At 44.6% G+C, this 16,393-nt stretch overlaps 2 protein-coding genes across 2 annotated transcripts; one reads left to right on the top strand and one right to left on the bottom strand.

The window, feature by feature from the left end:
* Positions 1-10,540: 10,540 nt before the first annotated feature.
* BORCS6 (BLOC-1 related complex subunit 6) lies at positions 10,541-13,804 on the bottom strand. Its single transcript, XM_065834047.2, is given in 2 exon segments — positions 10,541-13,683; positions 13,685-13,804. Coding segments are annotated over 2 exon segments (1,200 nt in total). The 3' UTR covers positions 10,541-12,603.
* A 56-nt stretch (positions 13,805-13,860) lies between these two features.
* PNRC1 (proline rich nuclear receptor coactivator 1) lies at positions 13,861-16,051 on the top strand. The gene is made up of 2 exons (XM_065834048.2): positions 13,861-14,289; positions 14,932-16,051. The coding sequence occupies exons 1-2, from the start codon at positions 13,861-13,863 to the stop codon at positions 15,370-15,372; spliced, it is 870 nt and encodes a 289-aa protein (XP_065690120.2). The 3' UTR covers positions 15,373-16,051.
* Positions 16,052-16,393: the final 342 nt, after the last annotated feature.

Raw genomic sequence — 16,393 nt, 5'->3', positions numbered from 1 at the left:
CATGGCAGGGGGTTGGACTAGATGACCTTTGAAGATCTCTTCCAACCCAAACTATCCTATGATTCTGTGACGAACTATCAGACTACACCACCAACCATGCGTGTGCTTTAGCGGTGACGTGTAAATCCCACACCACCACAGGGGACGTTAACAGTATTAGCTCTGACGTGCAGATATGGCAGATAATTTACTTAGCAGGTGATTTACTCAGGAGATCTACCTGGGAAGGAATTGGAGAGATGTGTGTGTGTGTGCAGGGGGTTGCTGTTCTTGAAGAGGGACGACAGCTGTGACTTCAAGTACTGACTTGCAGGCCTGAAGAACATGATGCCTTCCTGTCATTCCTCTGCAGCAGAAATGCTGGTGTGCTTGATGTAATAAAAATGAGCAGCTGGACAACAGGTTTGTGAGCAAGGGGCCTGTTGTTCCTGGAGGACTAACACTGGTCTTCCTAGAGTTCTTATGGTTTGACTTAGACACCTGAGGCATTATTCGCATCAGCTGTGAAGGATGATTTTCAGTGGAAATCTACACTGTAAAAAATACCCAGCTGTAACATGTAAGAATATATGGTCTATTGCATAAAATGAAATCATACGGTAGTAGTGTGTTTTGAGTTTGGATAAAGTAATCAAGCAATTAGAATTTCACGATGGAAGGTGACTAGCACTAGGGAAAAGTATGACATAATATATGAGAAACTCATCTAATCTATGTAAGTGGAAAGCATGACTCACAGTCTTGGAGCTGGGCTGGGAAGTGACTGGACTCCAAAAGTCAAACAGCATGCTGTTGCTACACTTTCTAGTTTCACTACTGCCTGAATATGGACACCTTAGTAAAAATCTTGCCCCAGATGGAGGCTGTGGTTAAAACTAATGAAGGAACTGAGGCCCCAGGCAGTGTGGGAGGCTGACTGAGGCAGTCAGGAGCTACTGGAGGGTTACTGCTCCTCTGCAGCCTGAAATAGCCCGGAGTGTCTCAGCCTGCATACCTGTGTACATGATGATCAAGTTCTGGGTTGCTGTACCAGCAAAAATCTTTTTTCTTGTGATCAGTAACACAAACAAAAGATTATTACCCATAGGCACTCTCTCAGACCTTCTGCATCATAAGTTTGTGCCTATAGATATGTATACTATGGATATGTGTGACCATAAAGCCTGTGAAGAATAATATATGTATGAGCTATACTATAGTACCTGAGAAAATACATACAGACCAGTTTTTATTTATATGGCTGTATTATACAAAATATGCATAATATACTGTAGAAATATAAATGAAGAACACAGTCTCTCTCTTGAAATATTTGCAGTGCTGAAAATACCCCAAGAAACTGGCCAAAGGCAAAGGAATATGGAGTAAAAGCAAAGTGATCAGCCTGGCAGCTATAAAGGCATTTTTTAAATCAAATCTGAATATATATTTATATTGTATACAAATTAAATTATGGTATAATATTCAATTATGATATGCATGCTTGCATATATATATATATATATATATATATATATATAAAATCAGATGCTCAAATGCTGCCTTTGTGAGGTTAGTTTTGCTTTCTGTCAATATGTGTTGGGGAACAAGCTTTACAAGACCACATGCTACTCTTCTCTGAAAAAGCTTCACTCAAAAGGAAGTAGAGGAAGAGAAATATCCTGACATAAACATCTGCAGCATCACTGATCTAGGGAACCTCAGGCTGGAAAATGTCATTTTAGACAATGACGTTGTATAGGTTGTAAATTCCTCTCTTCCAAGCATTGCTCAGCAAAAGGATTTTTTTTTTCATTTGAAATATATTTGTCATTCACTAGAAATACTTTTTTTCACATTTGCACCACTTCAGGCTTTCTAGCAGTGTCAGCTTATGATGGACATTATGGAATAGACTTTGCGTCAGAGAATGTAGTGCCTGTGGTCCATTCCTTTTCATACAGCTTCAGTTAAAATGCATTCCACTTCTTTCTGCTGCTGGTTTTACTGGCTGTAACTAGGTTAAGATTAACGCAAATAAAGCTATTTTCCTTGTACTCAAACCTTTTCTCAATATGAGTATGAAACTGTCCTTGTCCAGTGGACTTTTAGGGACTTACTCAGAGAGATTAAGATCATTGAGAAAGGGAAGGAGGTATGAAGATGACTCTCTATTACCTGAAATGAATTTCCTGGATCTCTGAGGTTCACACTATGTTCCAAGAGTTTGAAGTTTTGGGGTTTGGCTAGCAGTCTTTATGCACTGGAAGTGTGCAGGCTGTTACTGGAAAATGTTAACACTTCTTCAGAAAAGTCACTTTGTGAATTCCCGTATCTACCTCTGCTCAACAGAAACTGCTTTTCAAAACTCCCTTTGGGGAGAAACATCTCTATGTATCCTTCCACATACTGGGAGTTAGCTCTGCTAAAATGAGTTTAGTATTGTATTTTTTACTATAATTGGATGTTTTGTCAGAGACAGGCTATGTGACACATTCTCAGCTTTCTAAATTTCAGTGAAAGACCTTTTCAGTGGAACGTGACTCAGGCCTTACCTATACATGTTCTCTAACATAGAGAATTAGAACAATGTGCCAGCAAACGTTGGTACACAACAGCAGAGAGTCATGAACAGAACTGAAGTGATATATTAAAAGCAAATTATTGAATGACACAGAGATACAGAGTCTTAAATGAGTATGAACAGTATGGACACAATCCTGGTTATAGACAAGGGTATGCTGGTTTAGAATAGGAAGCATGTTTTGATTGTTTGCATCTTAGATGCAAAGTTTGATTACCAGAGAGTGAACAGGTAGAATGATGACAAGACATTTAATCCTGAAACACAACCCACCTTATTATTTTCTCTTCTGCCCTACACTGCAGTTTGTACCAGCTTTGAAACGGGTAGAACTGTTGCTAGGTAATCCTTTTTACCCACTTAACAGCTAAAGTTTCAGCCACGCAGAAGAGAGTTTTTGTGTATCTAACTGCATAAAATTAAAATCTAAGGCATTGTTTAATGACTGGCTCCAGTGAAACCCTGCTTCTAGCTACAGGCCTCTCTCCCAGAAGCAGCAACCCCACCGCCAGCACAGGCAATGCATTTTTGCAGACTGTAAGTCAACACGATATGAGTGGGAGAAGCTGGAAGCCCTCCCTAAGCACTTTCCTTATCTCCACTGCGAGCACCGGCTCACACACCCTTTCTGCTCCACGTTGATTCCTCCCTGGTGCTGAGCAACCGTCTGCCCCCTCCTGCAGTGAAACAATTGAGTCATGCAGCCAAAAAGCAAACCAGCCTCCCCCTTCTCTCTTGGCTGAGCTCAGCTGGGTTGAATTCCTGCTCTGGGTCACGTTGTGGCTGCACAAGCAGGACGGGTGAACTCTGAGGGAAACGCTGTAGATGCTCAGGAACATGTGGTAAGGAGAGGGGCAGCTCAGGCTGCCCTAACACGTGCCTGGCATTGATGCCAAATATCAAAGCATGGCCTCAGTTTCTCTCAGATTTGTGATCTAACTAAGGATCTGAAGGAAATTTGGGTCAGATTAATGTGTGAAGCTCAATTATTAAAAGTACACAACTGGCATTATTAATCCAGATCTTGAAACACACATTCCAGTCATACTTCAGTAGAAAAACTGTGAGAGTTTTATTGCTGTATCTGTTACGATTTTCAATGTGGAAAAGACGAAGGAAAAGTTACACTTGGAGCAGCTTTCAAGTAACCATAGCCAGCCAAGCTATGGTTACATCCACCATTGTTCCTGATCTAGCTGTGTTCTTTTTCCATCTGTTACTGACACCCACTGTCACCATAAAGAAGTTTTTTTTACCTTTGAGTGGCAAAACCACACATACAAAAATGGGCAGTTGCTTTCTCTGTTTTATGGAGTGTGGGCTACAGATGGTTCAATTATATTCATCTGTTTAACATTAAATAGTGTTTTCTTCTACATGAACCATGGCATCCAAAAGCATGATAAATAAATGTATCCAGTTTTGACAGTATTAATTACCTCACGGATAAAGTAATTTCTGGTACTGAGGGAAACAGCGCCTGCGGTGAGAACTTGCAGCCCCACAGACCTACTCTGGCAGATCCCTGGAGATACAGTCAACCTACCCCATGACCTATTTATCCTTTCTCCTTATTTCTAGAGAAGCAACCTGAAGCCAGGCTTGCAGACCTCCCTGTGGGATCTCCGATCCTTTTCTGCCCTAGGGCCATAGAATCACAGAATCATTTAGGTTGGAAAAGACCTTTAAGATCAGGCAGATTCTGCGGTGACTCACAAAAAAGCTCTTCTTCTGCAGTGAGAATTCACTTTCAACAATGTCTGTTATTGAGCAGGTTTCCAAAATACAACAGGTATTTCAGCTTACTAGCACACTGGCTGTGCCAACGTGATATATGCACAAAGCATTATCTGTTGATTTACATTGTTGGAGGTAGCTTAAAACAGCAGTGTTACATTTAAAAAATGACCTACTAACCAGACTGCTGGCAATGGAAAAAAGTGCTTAGTTGTGGCATTCCCCAAGGGAACAAATCAGAAATGAAAGGGAATCAGAAGAAAAAAATCCTAATAAATAAAATGGTGTAACAGAGAAGCCCTTTGATCTGACTTTCCCGTGTTTGCATCATCCAGTTGCTTTTTTACAGAAGAAACACGTAAGGTTAAAGCTATGCTATCTCGCAGGCAGCAGTGACAAGTCATGCTGCTGAAGGTACACTCTGTGATTACAAGTTTATCACCCTGTGTTCAACCCAGGGAACTTCTGTTTCCAAAGTGTTATGCAAATGACTATCAGCGACATATTTAAATCGAAGTCTCACTTACAGATGCGTAGAGAAACAAATGAAGTTTTGTCCTGTCTTTGTTTTGTCTGTTAGTGAGACTGAACTATTTCTGAGACAAAGTACTCAGCCCTGTCTCGAAGCAAAGCTCATAAATAATCAAAGACAAAGAAGATGCACATTGGATTTCACAACCGTAAAAGCTGATGAGTGAATGTTGCAACTAAAAATTTCTACCATGCTACGTAAATTCCAGTAGTCATCAACAAGTTACACAATTTTTTCTGTTTTATATTAACACATAGAGGAAACATGTTCTATGACTCCTATTTTACTGAATGTCCGAACCAGTTATCTTACTTACTTATGGTTCAGTTAATGTGTGAGAAACAGACACTGACATTTGATTGGACTGAAGTCTTCGTAATTGTTGGTGATGGATGTTTTAATAAGAAGATTGTACACACATATTAAGAACTGCCTAGTTGATCATTATGAAAACAGCTTTTAAGTTTGACTTTATACAGCAATTCAACTCACTACAGCTCAATATTTTTTGTTTAAAAATGACATTTTAACATGTATGTAGAATTAGTCCTTTGGTTATGGCTAGCATCTCTCTATTGACTGTGCATCACTGAAAGTAAGAGAAAAATAATTTGTTAAAAGTGAATTTATTTGCCATACTAAAGTGTATACACATCAATCTTGGTGAACAAATAGGAAGATTTGGTTTGGCATATGCTGTACTCCTAATATTAAAGCACATCCTTCTTTACCACTGTTCCTTTCCAAGGTTTGTTGCAAGTAATAAATATAATCCTATTAATTTCGTAACTTCCATATAAATATATACAGCTCTTCATAAAGTCACTGAGATCCCTGTGTGTGTACATGCCAAAAGGAAGACAGGGAGACCAGAATCCCATTTAGCAGCAGCCTTACTCCAGTATTTACTTAATCTTTCTATGATGATTAAAAGGAAAAACAATATAGTTTGCTTTGGGGACTTTTACGTATTTTATAAATATTGCATCAGCTCACCATGTCACATGGTATTGGGTGTTCTATAACCCCATCCTGAAGAGCCTGTGTAAGCAGCAGCTGGCTGATTTTCCTGTCTCTTACCAGATAAATGACAGCACACAGTTATACTAGTATTATTTTGCAAGTAGTTTGTTCAGTTTTATTTGCATTTGTTGCCATTTCATTAAACTAGATCAGAACCAACTAATAAGACCTAGCTCTCTTCTGTTACAGATGTTTAATTTTTCCATAATGCCTTCTCTTCAGTACGATAAATAGAAATCTGTTATCTTTGTAGTTTGTGACTTGTCCACTCCCATGGGTTGATTTAAAAACAAGACACTTGCTGGTGGGTATTCTGGATACACAGAACACTGGAGAAGACAGCAGCAAGGAAGTCAGAGCAAAAGCAAGCATAAGGCAATTTACTGAGACATTTTAAAGGATAAAGGAATGGGTGACATCATAAGGTCAGGTAGGCAGCAGAAGCTGGCCTTGGCGAGGACTTGCAAGTGACCATTTTGAATTTGAGGCAGAACAGGAATGAAAAACGAGGGCAGCTGAAGGAGGACATAACTGACCTAAGTAAGAAGGTCGGTGCCTTGGCAGTATGATAACAACACTGACGTAGCAGGTCATGCAACCGAAGACAAAAGATAAGTGGGATGAAACAGTACTGCTGAGATGTGGTCCAGGACAAGGTTTTGCCAGGTGAAATGCGGTAAAGCTGATGGCTGTGGAAAATGGTGAACCGTGGGGGGACACTGTTGTAACTTTCCAGTTGCTCTCAGCAGACAAAAGCAAGCTGGTGACATGAGGCAGGAGAGATGAAAGGCTTGTAGTTGTACATCTCTTTTTTGAAGAGGGAAACAAAACCAAATCAGGTCCATATCAGCAACTGTAAGTGGCACACAGGAAGAGTTTTGGAAAACAGAAAATCCCAATGTTGCTCAGCAGTGAGAAACTCCCCCCTCCTTGCAGCTGAGCACACGTCACTGGAAAGTCCCAGCCTGGAAAAAAAAATCCACCAAGTAAACAAACTGCACAGGCAGTGAAAACAGAAAGAGGAACAAAGTCAAATGATACTTTGACTTTAAAGGACTTTATTTTCAAGTTAGCATTTCCTTTAATGGCAACAGTTCAAGTTCAGACAAGAAAGAATTCATTAGAGTGAAAATGGCTGGTAAACGTCACTGCTGATATTAGGCCACAGAAATCAAGCTCATTTATTAAAAAGCTAAGATTTCAATTTAGGATTTTTTGGATTTTCTGCTGCTGAGTGTAGTCAAACAATCCCAGTGACAAACCAGATACTCAGGATTGTTAGATCACTGTAAAATTAGAAATTATTGTCTGGCAAGTCTGTGGGGTTTTTTTCCCCTTCATTCACATGTACTTCCAGACAAGGAAGCTGTTCCTAACAAAGCACTTCCTAATAACTCGCTGGGCACAGCTCTTTGTCATACGAGGAAGTTCAATGCTGGGAACTTTTCCAGCACTTTCCATAAAGACAACAAGAAAAAAACATGGTTGGTCACAGTGAGACAAGAAATACAGTGTTGGACAAAATTCTAGTATTCTTATCTCTCTAACTAGCATTCATGAAAATAAAAATATTGACAGCAATTAATACCCTTGCCTGAGACAAATCAATTTTCAACGAAAGTATTTCACAGTTATTTACCACAGCAATGTTAACTCAAATTCTGGAAGCAATTACAGTGACAGCGCTTTCTAGCTGTAATCTAGGAAAATAACGTAGTTTTAACTCTGCTTTCCTGCTCTCCCAGCTAACGTTGCTGCATCCTGGCTGATGTACACGACAGCCCAACCCTGCTAGCAAGCAGCAGATGTCAGGTTTGCTACTGTTGTGTAGACTGCCCCATCTCCAACCGTATCAATATTGTAATTAAAATGTAGTATTTTATTTCCTTTGAACTGAGGTTCTCTTAAGTCTCATCAGGATTCAACAATACTGCAAGAGCCATCTCAAGCATGTTATCCTTGACAAACAATAAATATTATTATTTATGAAACTGTCAAGCTGTTCACATCCTCTCAGCTTTGGGAAGAGGATCAATTAGCAGTCTTTGGGGAGAGAAGGTTGTGGGGTTTTTATTTTGGTTTGTTTCTTGCATAGCTTCTAGTGTCTATAAATAGCAGGAGGGAACCAGAACTCCAGGAAGGTTTGAAATTTTGATTCTTCATTCTTTTTCCTGTTACAAGATAAGGGCATAATGTTACTATATCAGAACACGGGGCAGAATGATCTTGACTTTTAAGGAGAAGCTCAGGGCCCAAGTCTATTGATCACGTCTCTTTTTCTGGAGCTTTGAAGAGCAGAGAATAATGATGACAAAAGCTTCCCCAGGCACCAAGCTGGAGCAGCAAATCTGAAACCCGGCCGAGTTTCAGTTCCTGCATCTGATGCAATAACTGTGTTAAGTTTCTGAAGGAGAAATGTCATGAATACTCTCTCTCTTCCATGGGTGCTCTTGCATGCGTGGCAGGAGGATCCTGGATGGGGTCAGGGTGAGGCCAGAAGTGGAGACAATATCCACAAAAATGTACTAACTGAACGCTTTATGATTCTGATAGGAATGTCCTTTTCTCAAAACAGGTTGTGACAGCAACATAAACATGATCTGCTGATCTTTTAAAGGCTTTTGTTTTGTGTTTTGGTGGTTGTTTTGTTTTTTCTGTTTGGGTTTTGTTTGTTTTCAGGTGTACACACCAGGGTTGATCAGGATGAGGTAGTGTAGCATCTGACAGCAAGAACCTGTCTTATATTAGCTGACACCTATTGCAAGTACCCTCTATCTTAAGTACTTTTCAGTTTCAGCTAACACAATTTGCTACAGAGGCTCATCTACGAACTCCTGTGGAAAGCTGCTGCTAATTTTGAAGTATTATGGTTTTTTTGTCTTCTAGTAGTACATCCATGCTATCGGAAACCATTTCAAAATAGTTGCATCTTTAATGCTAGGAGGTATGGTCTCCCGTTCCTCAGTAACTCAGTCAAGGCCTTATTCATGGGGGTACGTACCCCCATAAATCTGGACATTCCAGACAAAATACTTACATATTTCAGTGGCTGGCTGGTAGCAAAACACACAAAAAAATTGATGTATTTACTTATGAAATACCTGATGCAATTAAGTAACACTGAAAAAAAAAAACAAGGTGAAATGTCAGTGATATTCATTTCTGCTTTGGGTGACTGCTTGGGGTTTTTTTCAGCTGTAACAGGGTTTTATCTGGTAAAGCTCCTTTAAATAGCATGGATATGGAATCAGTTCAGAGTCAGGGAATATAAAACCTCACAAAAGAAGAAAGGAAGTAAAAGCCTTGAATGAAGCAGAACCAGAACCAACCACACCTTCATCAGAAAAAAATATTTCCATAGTCAGATCTGACACTTCTCCTGAAAGAAAAAAAAAAAAAAAAAAAAAAGGCAAACTAACCTAATTCCTAACAGAGTAACTGAGGGTTATCAGAGCAGGGAAGTCATTCCTGGCACACAGCTGATACTGCATCTGGCTTTCCTTAGCACTTTACACGTCATTTTATTTAGTTAGTTTTCTTCTTTGACCTTGCCTGTTTTGTAACAATTAAAGCTCACCTGGCAGCTGATGAGGAAAGAAAAACAAGACCAATTGTAAAGCTAAGCAACTAAGCAAGAAAATACATGCAAACACATGCAAAGGTCTTGGAAAACCCAGATATAGTTTTACTCTACTCACTGAGAAGTGAAGTAATACAGGCTAGAAGAACCTGAAAGCTTTCACACTCAACATCCAAAAGTTGGAAAGTGACAGAATTAACACAGAATATGCACAAGAAAGCCTGAACTGGGATCAGAAAGGCAATACAGAAGCATCTGGCTGCAGAAAGACCAGGTTCACCAGAAACTGCTGAGCTGCACATAGCTCAAATGGGACTTCAAGGGCAGGGCTGGCCCTGAAGCTGCACTGGCACAGACACTGGCAAGTGTCACCATTCCTGCAGTTACAGAGGCTGGTATGGACTGGGGCTGTAAGCTATCGCAGCTACGTGATCACAGAACCACAGAATCATAGAATAGTTTGGTTCGGAGGGGACCTTTGAAGGTCAGCTGGTCCAACTCCCCTGCAATAAGCAGCGATATCTGCAACTGGATGACGTTGCTCAGAGCCCCGTCCAGCCTGGCCTTGAATGTCTCCAGGATGGGACATCTACCACCTCTCTGGGCAACCTGGGCCAGTGTTTCATCACCCTCATCATAAAAAAAATTCTTCCTCATGTCTAGCCTGAAATGCTGATAACATATCAATATTGCCTGTGTTGGCACACATCAGACTTGCATCGTTTCAGCCACACCTGCCCCAGGGGGGACAAATGTACCAGGCAGACACCTGGGAACAGGAGCCACTTCACCTGCCTCAGCTAAGCCTGCCCTTCAAACAAGCTGAAACTTTCAGACAGACATTAAGAAACAAACCCAAACACTGTAATTACCACTTCCTTCATGCTTGTAATTCACTGCTCATCCTTTTTTCATTACATGAATGACATCACTGTCAGAAATTACTGCCTGAAGACCTAGACTGAAACCAGCTCTGCAATCACATTAACAGGTAGGTCTCTGTGCAGATGCAGGAGCAGAGTTTAAATTAGCTTTCCAATTATTTTACCAAATAAGAAAAGCAATAATTAAGAAGTGAAACACTTCAACAGCTAATAACTAACAATTAAAAATATAAAAGTAATTATTTTATTCTACAGACTTGACAATTTTAGCAGGGAATTAGCATTGAACATAGGTGACTGCAAATGAAAAGCTATGAAAAAAACATAGTGTAATGAAACGTATATGCTCTAAAGGCTTCAAATGAGCCTGTATGAATAAAGCGTAGCTGTACATATGTGGCTATACAAATAAACTTGCAGGTCTTTCCTGTACATTTCAACAATACTCAGAAGTCAAGCAAGATCAAACTTTGGCTTTCACTCTTGACATATACAAAACATACTTAGCAAAATTACCGCATCTCCATGATACACAAGTTTGAACTTTCCCAAGAATAACACCCCAAATAGAGTACAACTGTTGTTGTCATCTTACAAAATCTTTAGTGTCTTCTACAGCCATGGGCAGGGGCAGTTAAATCCTTTTTCTCTCCACTAACTCTCTTCCTGGAGCCACAGCTGCTCCCCAGCAGTTACCACAGGAGGTGCGGCCACAAGGAGCACAACTTCAGCACAGCCTGTTTCCAGCCTTCTGCCATTGCTGGGCTGGAAGGCCACATGTGAAATACATCCCTATGCCAAGGGAAAGATACAGCCAAGTTGAGAAGACCAAAATGGGCCAGAGACTGGCATTATACTAACCAGGGTGGCATAAAAACATATGATTTTGTTACAATTCAGTATTGTGTACACGTAGAAGCATGGTGTATCAGAGCATCCAGCCCTCACTCAGTGTTTTTAATGAGGTTATGGCGGAGCAGCAGCTGCACCCATCATAAATCTACCTGCTCTTCTACCAAAAGTTACAGGACTCACATAGCACCTCTGGCTACCATTCTCCAAGGTTTTTAGGAGCTGCTAAGCACCATTACACATACATAAGATCACAGTGATCGTTTCTCTGCCAAAATCTTGTTATAAGGGCATTTGTGACCTAAATGGATTCCTAGGAGCATCATCGAAGAGGCGAGTTGCATAGGAACCATAGCAAGCAGAGAATTCGGGTACTCTCAGGCCTCAGAGGAAATACTTACTGATACAGCAAAATCACTTCTGCATACAGTGATGCATATAAAAAGCTTCAAGTTATACAAACAATTCTCCCAAAGTAACCATTTTGTGTCAGTCTTACACCCATGTAATGTCATCGCATATTCATGTTTCTCATCTAATTACATATGTATTTTCCAAATTGAAAAAAAAAAATAATCACAGGATCATTTCACAGTAATGCCATTTAAGCTTCTACACTGTGAAAACTGTGGAGAGTAATAGAGGCAAAGCATATTTTTTCTGAAGGCTTTTTCTATAGATTTGTTTTTATCTGAATCTCAATTATATTCCAGAGATTTTACATTTTTCTCAGAAAGCAAGTGTCTTTGCTATATATATATTAAATTTCCTCCTACCTTCTCTTACAACTGTGTCCTGTAAGAGACAGCAGTGTTCTGCATGTTTGTTTGCTGCAACGGCAGAAGTGAGAACTACTTGTCAGGCATTAAGTCAAGTACAAATAAGTGTGTATGCCTGTAAGCAGCAAGCAAGTATTCACTAAATTTCAAGTTTGGTTAAAAAAAAAAAAAAAAAATTAACAGCTGCTTTAAATTAAGATCGGTTAGTTTTTCCTAGCCCTCAATAAATAGAAAGCATAAGGCATGTGGGATCCAAATTCTTTAATGGAGCTGAAGCTAAAAAGAACCGTCTGCCGTTTACCCCGCGATTTCAACTAGGACCTTTCCCTTCATCGGCTGCAAAAATTTCACTTCCTCCAGAGTAAAACCAGCGAACTGGCCGTAGCTGTCGGCTGGTCAGGTACGGGGCGCAGGAGGAACGGTGTGCAGGTTACGAGTTGAAGGTGCGGTGTGCGGGCCCGGCGCTGGGGCTGCCGGAGCAGGGAGAGCAGCAGCGGCCCCGGCAGGAAGCCTGGCAGTGCGGGCGGCCTCCGAGGCGTGTCGGGGCGGCCGAGCCTCCTCCAGCGCCCGGGGAAGCCCCGCCAGGGTAGCAGCGGGGCCTTGGCTTTCCAGCCCCGGCGGCAGCGGGTGGGCGATACCCCGCCGGGGCGGCACTACTTGCAGAGCCCCTCCAGCCGCTCCAGGGTGCCCTTCATGTCGCGGATGCGCTTGGCCAGGGCGGGCACGGGCTGCATGGCGCGGTCCAGCTCCTCGCAGCGCGCCACCAGCGCGTACATGGCGCGAATGCTGAGGTCGGCAGCCTCGCCCAGGCTCTCCACGCCGTCGCGGTAGGTCTGGATGCAGCCGACGCTGAGCGCCGTCAGGGCCTGCAGGCCGCAGTGCACATTGCGCAGCAGCTCGTCCACCTGCGCCGCCACCTGCCCGGCCAGGGCCACCACGTCCTGCAGCGCTCCGGGGTCGATGGCGGGGATAGAGGAGCCGCCGCCGCTCCCGGCCGGCACGGCCGCCTCGCCCCGCGGGGCACCGCTCTGCCGGATCCGCCGCTCCAGGTTGTTGACCACGAACTGGGTGAGGCGCCCCTCGCGCAGCACCGTTCCCTCCAGCTCCAGGGCGCTCGCCAGCGTCGCCCGCCGCCCCTCCGGCAGCTGCCGCCCTGCCGTCGCCCCGCCGCCAGCAGCCAGGCTCAGCGCCTCCAGGCTCCGCTCGTCCCGCCTCCGCCCCGCCGCCTCACGGCTGGATCCCTCCTCTGCCGCGGCCGGGAGCCCGGCAGCTGCCGCGGGCTGCAGCGCCGGTACCTCCATGGCGGGCGACGCGTGCCTACCCGTCGTCACGCTACCGCCCACCAGAGGGCGCGCCGCCGCCTGTTTACGTCTCCCTCAATTGGCTACGGGGCACTTGGGGGCGTGGCCGCGGCTGTTTGTGTGCCTTCCGATTGGCCGGCGTCTCTCGCAAGGAGAACCGCCTGTCCCGTCCGTTCGTTTCGCACTGAGGGCCCGTGACTCGGAGACTGGGGCGTGCCCGCTGTTTGTGTCTGCCCGGATTGGACGGCCTGCGGAAGCGGGCGTGGCCCCAAGTGTTTGTGTCGCTTCTGATTGGCCGAGGCAGGGCCAGAGAGATCGCTGTTTCGCCGGGATTGGTGCTGCCTGGTGGAGAGGCTTGCCGTTCGCGCCATCCTCGCACGGCGATTGGTGCAGGAGCGGAAGGGGGTGTGTCCCGCTCGGGTAACAACATAGGGGCGCTGCTGGTTGCTCCCTTCACTCCCCCGCCATGTTCTCCTAGCAGCGGATCCGATTGCGCCACCATCTCAGCCCACAAAGCCCGGGCAGACACTCCCCAGCGACCCGACCCGCTCATCCCCACTTGGGCTCGACCCCTCTCCCCGCTACCGCTCTGGGTACCCACGTCCCACCATGGTCACCACCACGGCGCCGCCGCCCTTCCTGGCTCGGATCTCGGCGGGCACCGAAGACCCCAGGCGACTGCCCTCCGCTCTCCTTCAGCGCCTCAGGCGAGGGGACAGCAACTGTGAGAACCAGCCCAGCTGCTGTCTGGCGGGCCCGGCGAGCGGCCAGCGGCCCGCGCTGAAAAGAGTCCGGCGGAGGAAGGGAAAGATCCGGCCCGGGCACGCGGGGCTCCTGCCCAGCCGCTACCAGCAGTACCAACAGCATCGCGCCGGCTTGGGGAGAAGGACCCCACTGGGAACGCACGGCCCGGGCGAACTTCGCGCTCACTCAGCGCCAGCTGCCTCATCTGCCCCCGGCCTGGTAACGGTCCCCCCGGAGGAGCCCCCCGCGCCCGCCCCCCCGAGACCCGCACCCAGCAAACCCCTCAGGAAGGAGGTAAACACGGGGCTCCGCTACTTCTGCTCACTCCTCTTCCCCCACCCCCCGTTCTCCCACACCCCGGGAGTCGGCGAGCCGCTTGCCCCCCTTCCTCTCCCCTCATCCCTGTGTGCGTGTGGACGGGCGGGGGGAGCGGGAGGGGGAAGAGTTTCCGTTACGCCCGCTCGGACGGGGCGGGGGGAGAGAGAAAAGGAGAGAAACGGCGGGCGGCGATTGGCCGTTCGGCGCCACCAATCGGCGCCGGCCGCTGCGCCCAGCAACAGCCGGATTTAGCCTGCTGGCCGCGCGCCAGCTGCCCCCTGTGCGCGCGGGCGGGACGTGCGCGGAGCGCAGCGCCCCATGGCGGCGGCGGGAGGGTCGCGGTGAGACCCCGCTGGCCGAGGGGGCTCAGCTGCCCGCCCGCTGTTGCTGGGCGCTGCCCGCCGCCCGTACGTGCGAACGGAGCAGTAGTAGAAAGACGTGGGGTAACTAGGAGGTGGGTGGCGGGCAGATCGTTGCCCGCCCGGCCCGTTACACCGCACGAGTGAGGCGGCCGGGTGAGCCGTTGGGGTGGAAGCGGCCCCCGGTACCTCACACCGCGCTGGACACACCTCTTGAGGAGACAGGTCGTGCGTTGACGTGAGCTCTTTGTCTCTGCAGTTCTTAAAGAACAAGATGGGAAAGACTGAGAAGGCTGCCGTCCCTTACAGCCAGCCTGTTCACAGTTTACACCTGTGTGAACAACCAAAGATGAACAGACAGAAGAGTAAATGTAACATGCCACTCACAAAGATCACCTCGGCAAAAAAGATAGAGAACTTTTGGCAAGATTCTGTATCGCCAGAAACAATTCAGAAGCAGGAGAAAAAGCCACTTAAAAACACAGAGAACTTCAGAAATGCCAAGCCCAAGAAACCGATCACCCTAACTGAAGTGAACCAAAAAGAAAACTACGCTGGGGCAAAATTTAGTGACCCACCATCTCCTAGTGTCCTTCCAAAGCCTCCCAGCCACTGGGTGGGTGGCACAGCTGAACCGTCTGACCAAAACAGGGAGTTGATGGCAGTCCATTTGAAAACTCTCCTAAAAGTTCAAGCGTAGTTTCCAAGATCTCTTGAGTAATTTCAAAGAAAAATCCATCCAGGAAACTTAAACATGCCTTGTTGCAACAAAAATTGCAAAAGACTGTCAAGTCTTAATAATCACATGAAAAAAAAAAAAATCCTTGTATTATATTTTTTATGGTTGTGTAAATAGTGTACATCATGTATTATGTGTATATTCTTGTTCATACTTTGAGAGGTACATTTTAGTTTTGTTATGAAAGGATGTATTTTGCACTGCCTGAATGGTAGATGTCTTGTATATAAAATACGGACAATTTTAAGTGTGCTTCACACATGAAGACTTGACTTGATTTGCACAAGGTAATGAAAATTTTGAAAGGAGAGTACAGCTTTCTGATTTTAAGGTTCCAGATCAAATGTGAATGTTTTACACATGCACTACTGACAATAGTTTTACATTCTGTGTCCCAGTCTGAGTATAAATTTTCATACAAATGTGAAGTTTTGCTCTCTGCTCTGGAAACAGTATATGGAATTCCTGTTCATCTGTTTGTTTTTAAAATTACCTGGAATTTGAGTTAAATTCCAACCCATCAATTTGAGCACTGCTGATTTCTTTAAAGGAAAAAAAAAAAAAAAAGAGCAGAGCTTACTGCCAAGATATCTAATTGGTCACTAAAAAATTAAATAAAACAATTTGGCCCTCCCCTTAAGTATGTCTCTGTTTTTCTTGTGTGTGTGTGTGTGTCTGTTAATTCAAGTATTGAACTTAAATTACTTGATCATCTTCTAGTGCATCACAAGGAATATTTTTGTCCTTCTTAGCCTTCAACTATCCAAATAATTACAAAATTCGATAGATCATTAAGAATTTCTTCTGTTTCTAAAAAATGTTTATTATAAGTCATTTTAGGTTCCTTATAATTTTGTTTCTTGGAAATTCAGGTGTTGATAAAGTTGGGCAATTACACTTTCACATGAATACTGCAATGCTCCTTCACTATTTTAATAGTAAGTGGTTATTAAACTGAAAAGTAACAAGGAGAGAAAGGTAT

This window comes from Patagioenas fasciata, chromosome 3, assembly GCF_037038585.1.
Source record: "Patagioenas fasciata isolate bPatFas1 chromosome 3, bPatFas1.hap1, whole genome shotgun sequence".
Lineage (NCBI taxonomy): Eukaryota > Metazoa > Chordata > Aves > Columbiformes > Columbidae > Patagioenas > Patagioenas fasciata.
This window is presented reverse-complemented; position numbering and strand designations above follow the sequence as displayed.

Excerpts from the sequence above, each read along its gene's own strand:
- PNRC1 (XM_065834048.2), top strand. The coding sequence starts at position 13,861 with ATGGTCACCACCACGGCGCCGCCGCCCTTCCTGGCTCGGATCTCGGCG. Across the intron at positions 14,290-14,931 it reads GCAAACCCCTCAGGAAGGAG|TTCTTAAAGAACAAGATGGG; the intron begins GTAAACACGGGG and ends TTGTCTCTGCAG.